General features: G+C 48.5%; 2 protein-coding genes across 2 annotated transcripts; both read right to left on the minus strand.

The window, feature by feature from the left end:
• Positions 1-1,747: 1,747 nt before the first annotated feature.
• Positions 1,748-4,159, minus strand: LOC131298668 (uncharacterized). The gene is made up of 2 exons (XM_058324142.1): positions 3,833-4,159; positions 1,748-3,682 (listed from the first exon to the last, which is right to left on the minus strand). The coding sequence occupies exons 1-2, from the start codon at positions 4,157-4,159 to the stop codon at positions 1,748-1,750; spliced, it is 2,262 nt and encodes a 753-aa protein (XP_058180125.1).
• A 699-nt stretch (positions 4,160-4,858) lies between these two features.
• Positions 4,859-5,500, minus strand: LOC131298669 (uncharacterized). The gene is made up of 2 exons (XM_058324143.1): positions 5,252-5,500; positions 4,859-5,155 (listed from the first exon to the last, which is right to left on the minus strand). Exons 1-2 carry the CDS (start codon positions 5,498-5,500, stop codon positions 4,859-4,861), a joined length of 546 nt encoding a protein of 181 aa, XP_058180126.1.
• Positions 5,501-7,848: the final 2,348 nt, after the last annotated feature.

Genomic DNA, 7,848 nt, shown 5'->3' on the forward strand with positions numbered 1-7,848 from the left:
GAATGGAGCTTGCTTCGGATCTCGACACCCCGTGGATGCCTAACTTTGTCACCCTGAGCAAAAAACAAGTTTTAAAATCGGACAGCCAGAAGGAGGACCCCTCCTTGGCTTTTACTTTTCACTCTGAGCTGGCCTTATCGAGGGATATACAAAGCCCCCCGTCACTGAAAGCAGCCTTGAGCGAGTACTACTTTCATGTTGGAAGGGTAAGTAAATTTCTCGTACTTGCAATGATTATTTGTACACTCGCTCTTGTTTTCCGGAATAACTTTAATTTTGCTTTGACTGCAGGCCACCCAGTCCATTATGAGTGCCCAATGTTATCTCACCGAACACGACAAGAAGTCGAAGCTGCTGAAGCAATCGGTTGAGCATAACAAGAGCGTAGCCGAGGACTACAAGAAGAGCTTGGAGCAATCCGAGCTCGTGCGACAAGACCAGGAAGTTCAGATTGCAAATCTGAATGACCTGATAAAGGGACTCCAGGACTCGGCCGAGCGCACAAGGGCCGAAGGAAAAGAGGAGGGCCTGTCTGAGGGAAGAGCCTTCGAGCGAGAGGAGATAAAGAAGGAGATGGAGAAGGAACTAGAGAAGGAGCTACAGGAACAACATAATAAGGGGTACGACAAGGGGTACGCCCAAGCCGAAGAGGACGTGGCTGACCAAATTCTCGAAGTTCAAGCTGAGATTAAGGAAGGCCAACACAAGGAAAGCTTCATGCTCGACTATAACAGGGGTTTTGACGATGCAGGAATTGAGCTTGACGATGAAAGGAGGACTTTGGTGGAAGTACCTCCCCTCCCCCCTGCCGAAGCTGAAGCAGAAGATATAACCGTTGACGCTGCCGACTCTACCACCATACCAGCCCCTGCAGATGCTCCAACAAGTTGAATGTAGTCTAGTTTAGCTTGAATGGCTTTCTTTTCTTTTCTTTTTGTTTGTTTTGTTTTTGAATATGGTTGGCTCCGAACAATTGGAACCTTGCCGAACCATTGGATGTAATTAAAACAGATTGGAGGATGCCTTGGTGAATGATAACCGTCTTTGTTCTTTGTTTTAACAAACTTGCAAATCTTTTTTAACAAGTCTTTTTGTTCGGATTGGATTCATTGTGTATCCAAGTATAAGAACCTGCCAAGTCTTTTTATTTGGATTGGGTGTATTGTGTAGCCAAGTAGAAGAACCTGCCAAGTCTTTTTGTTCGGATTGGGTGTATTGTGTAGCCAAGTAGAAGCCCCCTATCTTAGTGGATGGTCATAGTGTAAAAATGAGAATCCAATAAGGCAAACAAGTGGGTACACAATAAAATCATCAGTCATTAATACTGAGAGTGTGTGGTTCATACGAGGGAAAAGACTTGGGCTGCAAAAAATTCGCCCGAGCATACTTTGTACCACTGGCTTGGAAAATTTCCTCCGAACAAACAAACTATCGTAGGCTACGAGAATTTTGCCCGAACACAAGTTCCTAGGGCTACGAGAATTTCGCCCGAACACAAGTTCCAAGGGCTATGAGAATTTCGCCCGAACACAAGATGTACACACCGAGCATATCGGTCATGGGGAGGAAGTTCTAGCGCCCCGAAGGCATGAACCCGGGGCTAGATGAGATACCCCAGTCAAAAGAATAATAGAGAAACAACTGGATAAATAAACAAACTTGCATTAAGTACATGACGCTCAAAGGCGTGCCTTCCGAACAAAAATGTAAATACAAGAGAAGAAATGAAAAATGGAGGATGCCAGTACTAGCCATGGAATTTCCTAAGTTTTTGAGCATTCCATGGATTAGCAATCGACGTCCCATCCATCTCAGCAAGTTTGTAGACGCCATGGCCAATCTTCTCCGCCACTCGGTAGGGTCCTTCATAGGGATCCTTCAGCTTGGATGCTTCGGTGACCATCCGAAGCACTAAGTCCCCAACGTTGAACGGACAAGCGCAAACATTTCGGTTGTAACCCTTGGCTACTTCTTGCTGATACGCCGCATGCCGAAGGTTGGCATTATCACGTAGTTCCTCGGCAAAGTCTAACTCGACCCCCACAAGAGCATTATTATCCACATGGTTAAAATTTTCTGTTCGGGCTGTAGGGATCATAGTAGACAAGGGGAGGACAGCTTCCATACCGTAGGACATAGCAAATGGAGTACGATCGGTAGACCGCCGAGGGGTAATACGGTAGGCCCATAAAACGTGTGGAAGCTCTTCCACCCATTTACCGAGTTTCCGGTCCAGATGGCGCTTCAGCCCCCGAGTGATTGTCTTGTTAGATGCTTCGGCCTGTCCATTGCCTTGAGGATAAGCCACGGAGGAATTATGGATCGTGATGTGACGCTTTGCATAAAAAGCTTTGATGGCAGATGCGACAAATTGGGAGCCATTGTCAGAAAGGATGGCGTAAGGTACGCCGAACCGCGAGATGATGTGCTTCCAAACAAAACGTTCCACGTCGCCTGCAGTGGTCTTGACCAAGGGGTAAGCTTCAACCCACTTAGTGAACAAATCTGTGGCTGTGAGCATATACTCAAATCTGCCAGGCGCCTTCGGTATCTTGCCAACTATGTCAAAAGCCCAAACTGCGAATGGCCACGGACTAGTGATCATTTTAAAGGGGAAGGCAGGTTGGTGGATGAGAGATGCTTGCTGCTGGCACCGAACACATCGCTTCACGTATTCTTCCGACTGTTCAACCATCTTCGGCCACCAATAGCCCTGCGTCAGCGCACGCTGTGTAAGGGACCGTCCTCCTGAATGCGCTCCACAGCTTCCCGAGTGGAGTTCTTCCAGAACGGTCGTCACGTGATCTTCATGGACGACACGCAAATCTGGTCCAGTGAAAGTCTGTCGGTAAAGGTTGTCGTTTGGATCCAGGAAATAATTGGCTGCTCGGCAACGGAGTTTGTGTGCTTCGCGTCTGTTCGGTGGTAACACCTGGTTCTTCAAATAATCAGTTGCCGGATCTAGTTGACTTGGACCGAGGGAAATTGCCATTATTGGTTGGCACGCCTGCTCGAAGCTCGGTGTTGCGACTTCGTCAAAGGTAATAGTGCGACTGCCCGAGGTCCTGTAAACCAAAGCAAGACCTGCCAGGGCGTCAGCATGCGCATTGTGCTCCCGAGCGATCCATTCTACTTCCACTCGGCCAAATCTTCGGAACAAGGCCAACACATGACTAACGTAAGCATTCATACGCTGGTCTTTGGCTTGATAATCATCGTTTAAGTGACCCACAATAAGCTGAGAGTCACAAAAGATATGAACCGAATCTGCATCAAGCCGAAGAGCAAGTTGGAGGCCTGCAATTAAAGCTTCATATTCCGCTTCGTTGTTCATCGCCGGGTACCCAATCGAAACCACGCTTTCATGCACAGTCCCGCTCGGAGATACAAGGACGATACCCGCCCCAGCTCTGTGAACATTGGAGGCTCCATCGACGGTCATTCGCCAGGCGTCGCCAAAGAAAAGCCTCCATTGCCGCTTTGGTTTTTTTTGTCCGAGAGTGTACCGAGCGTAGAGTGGCTCCGCTGGACGGCTACATGGTTCTTCTAAAACTTCCTCGTCTCGAACTCGAGCTTCTTCCGCAGCGGTGGCCAAGGCATTGGCTTCGTCTTGCAGTCCAGGAGTGAGTTCGGCAAAGAAGTCGGCCAAGGCCTGACCTTTGATGGCGGTCCGAGGTTCAAACTATATGTCAAAATTGGCCAAGTCTTGAGAGAATTTCAGAATCCGGCTTGAGGTGTCGGTCTTCCGAAGGGCAGCTTTGAGAGGAAACTCAGTGAGGACCACAATCCTATGGGACTGAAAGTAAGGCAAGAGGCTCGTTTTAGCTGAAACGAGGGCCAATGCCATGGGCAGGTACCTCGTCTGAGAGTCCGTCATCGTTTTGCTTAAGAAGAAAATTGGTTGATGCTCCATCCCCTCTCTCCGAACAAGCACTGCGCTGGTAGCATGATCCGAAACAGCAAGGTAAAGATATAAATCTTCGTCGGGAAGAGGTTTGACGAGCAACGGAGCATGGGACAGGTATTGCTTTAAGGATTGCAAAGCCTGCTCACACTCTTCGGTCCATACAAATCTGCGTCGGCTAGTAGTGATTGCTCGAAAAAACGGACAGCAAAGATCGCCCGAACGTCGAATGAAACGATTCAGGGCAACCACCATTCCTGTAAGTCGTTGTACCTCTTTTATAATAGTCAGGGCTCAGAGTTTCTGCACGGCTTGGATCTGTGTGGGATCAGCTTCAATTCCTCGGCGGCTTACGATATAACCGAGGAACTTCCCCGAGCTTACTCCAAACGCACATTTCTCAGCATTGAGGTGCAACTTCCGTCGTTTCAAAACATCAAAGACCTCTCCCAGATCCCGAAGGTGGTCCCAAGCAAATGTGCTTTTGCAAACCAGGTCATCGATATAAGCTTTCAGTATTCTGTCGAGCATACCAGGAAACATCTTCGTGATGGAGCGTTGGAAGGTTGAAACAACATTTTTCAGGCCAAACGGCACGACCTTGTAGCAGTAAGTTCCCCGAGGGGAAATAAAGGCCGTCTTCTCTTGATCTTCTGGAGCTAAAGCTATCTGATGATAGCCCCGGTATGCATCCATAAAGCTTAGACGCTCGCATCTTGCTGTCGCGTCCATCATCTGCTCAATCCGGGGGAGGGGAAATCGATCCATAGGACATGCGTCATTGAGGTTTGTGTAATCAACACAAACCCGTAGCTTCCCATTCTTCTTCGGCACAACCACTCGATTGGCAAGCCAGGTGGGGTATAGAACTTCCCGAATGGCACCAGCCTTTAACAATTGGTCCACCTCTGTCATCACAGCTTCGACGTGTGCGGCCGACGAGCGTCGGACTTTCTACACCACCGGCCGCCTACTTGGATCAACATTCAATGCGTGTACGGCGAACGTGGGATCCACACCAGGCATTTCCTGCGGAGTCCAAGCAAATACTTTTATGTTTCGCATCAGGAAGTCACACATCTCCTTGCGTTCGGCTTCGCTCAAAGAACTCCCAATTAAAAAATATCTTCCTTCTCCCTCGGGGATTAAAAATCGTATTAACTCCTCGGATGACCTTTGCTCGGCTGGCACACCAACATCTTCAATTACTGGAACGGGAGTGGCTGCCACGCATTGTACTTCCATACAGCTCTGTTTGTTTGTTACGATGCTGATGTAGCATTTCTTTGACTGGATTTAATTCCCTCGGAGACTTTCCTGACGACCATTCCATCTAACAAACTTTACCACCTGGTGAAAGGTGGAGGCGACTGCCTTCATCTCATGCAGCCAGGTTCGGTCGAGTATTACGTTGTATGGGCTGGGAGAAGCGACCACCACAAACTCTATCTCAAGAACCCGTGATCCAGCCCGCACGGGGAGAGAGATCAAGTCGAGTGGCCAAACCGGGGCTCCAGTAAAACTGATGAGGGGAGTAGACGCTGTCCGAAGTTGAGCGGGAGATAATCCGAGGCTCTGGAATGTTGAATAGAACATTACGTCCGCCGAGCTTCCTTGATCTATCAATACCCGTTGAACGGTTGACTTATCAATAGCGACAGTAACAACGAGTGCGTCCGTATGAGGGAGTTGCACACCTTTCAAGTCGTCGGATGAAAAAGTAATAGGTGCCGAAGCTCGGATCTTCCCATTTTTGCTTTCCCGAAACGCCAATGTTACAAACGGGTAAAGAGGTGACGGCCCTGTTGATTTCTGAACGAAGCTCGGCTGCCCTTTCTTCGAAAACCAATCCTTGTATAACGCTTATGAGGTTGCCGAGAATCGGTGGAGGCGGTGGAAGTGGACTTCGCCGAACGTCAATCCACTGATTTAGATGCCCGGCTGCTGCAAGCTCTTTTAGATATTGTTTGAAAGGTGGGCATTGCGTAGTGTAGTGGTCGCGCTCCTTGTGATATGTACACATCCCCGGTCCGCTCCCGACGGTGCCTAAGAGTACCGTTGGCCAAACAAAGAATGGCAATTTACTGATGATATTGAGGAGTTTGTAGATAGGTTCGGTGAATGCCGTATGCTCGGCGACATACTCGTCTGGCCGTGGTTCTCTTTTCGTTTGTTGCTATGATTGTGGCTGAGGGTGTTGCGGAGGTCGACCCTTGTTGATCGGCTTGTTGGTCGTTTGGCCCGAACTACCCTGGCCTCCTTGCTCCTGGCGAACGTTTGATACTTGCTTCTTCGGTCCAGTCGTTTTGGCAGGTTCTGGAGTCTTTGGTATATGTTGTTCGGCCATGGCTTCTTCGTGAACGCAATCCTTCTCGATTATGGTCATGAGCTCTCCCATTGTCTTAGGCGGGTTACGGGAAAGGTCACGAAACATCGCCGAGCTGGATCCAGTCCGTTCATAAACGACTCAGCCGCGACTCCTTGATCACAGTCTGGGATAAGATTGTAAACCTCCCAATAGCGCTCGGTGTACAGTCGTAGGGTTTCTCCAGCCCTTCTCCGCATGTTTACCGACATAGATAATGTCTTCGGTTGTATGTTGCTGGTTACAAAGCGTTTACTAAACTCCAACTCTAGCTCGTTGAAGCAAGTGATTGATTTGGGTTTCAACTGATTGTACCACAACATGATTGGCTCGCTCAGAGTGAGTGGGAAGATTTTGCACATAAGGGCGTCAGAAAAGTTATGGAGGCTCATAGTTTGTCTAAAGCGACAAACGAACGCGACTGCGTCCTCCTTTACCTCGTAACATTTCAGCTTCGGCATGACGAACTTGTGCGGTGGCCGCTCCTGTTGTATAGCATCCACGAAGGAGGAAGCCTTTGCCTTCCCGAGCTTCGAATTATCTTCTTGAACTGGAGTTTGTGGGACAATAGGAAGAGGAACTTCAGCACGCGGTTCAGGAGTCTTTCTTTGTTCTCGTCGATGGTGCCGGTGATGCTCCTTTTTCTCCTTCGACCGCCGAGTTGCTAAAATCGAGGGCACACGCGCTTCTCCTCTTGAGCCTGCCAAATGAGCATGCCGATGCTCAAAACCTGGGTCGACGGGTTGATACACGGTTGGCAAGCCCGTAAATTGATCGTATAGGATAATTGTGTTATCATGCTCCGAACGGTTTCCTCGGCTATCTGTTCGGTGGTGGTGACTGCTTGAGTTAACCGAGTGTCACCTTTCATGGCGTTCGGAATTGTGTCGGGACCGTACCGAGTATTCCCGGTTGCTGCTGGTGTGTGTGCGCCGAGGTGGATCGTTTAGATCCACGGGCCTCTTCCCACTTTTTGGACTCGATTGTCGTTCGGAACGAAGTTGTGCTTGGGCTGACACGCCTCCCTTATTGGTTCTTGCTTCGTTCGCTCCGATGATAATAATAATGCGGAATAATACCCCAAGCGTAGGGCTTAACACGTCGGTTGAAGCATAATAAACCGGAAATCCGGGATCGTACCCAAGGGAAATATTATATGGCTTGGTCGGATTTGTAGATGCAAGTAAGGGCTTTCGGCCTTTAGACGGCCAACTTTGTTTTACTTTGAAAGGTGGAAATAAAAGGGCTAAATTAAAGCGAATTAACTAGGGAAAAGATAGGCTAGGTCTAGGAATTATTAACACCCAAGACTCGAGCTAAACTACACTCTTCACCCAATTACACAATTTAAGATACTTGATTAAAGTTCTCAAGTCGGAAAATCGAATGATTTGAGAACCAAGCTAGCTCTAGAATTCATTTGACAAATACCTCGTGCGAAAGAGCTCTAAGCATCTTATGTGGTGGGTAGTCGACGCTCCCACCTACACAAGATCAAAGAGGTTAACACCTCGGTGATTTATCAAACAAACCCGAACCCCACATCAATTTTCAAATCAAAGTTTGAAGCTTTATTGGG

Source organism: Rhododendron vialii, chromosome 8a (assembly GCF_030253575.1).
Source record: "Rhododendron vialii isolate Sample 1 chromosome 8a, ASM3025357v1".
NCBI lineage: Eukaryota > Viridiplantae > Streptophyta > Magnoliopsida > Ericales > Ericaceae > Rhododendron > Rhododendron vialii.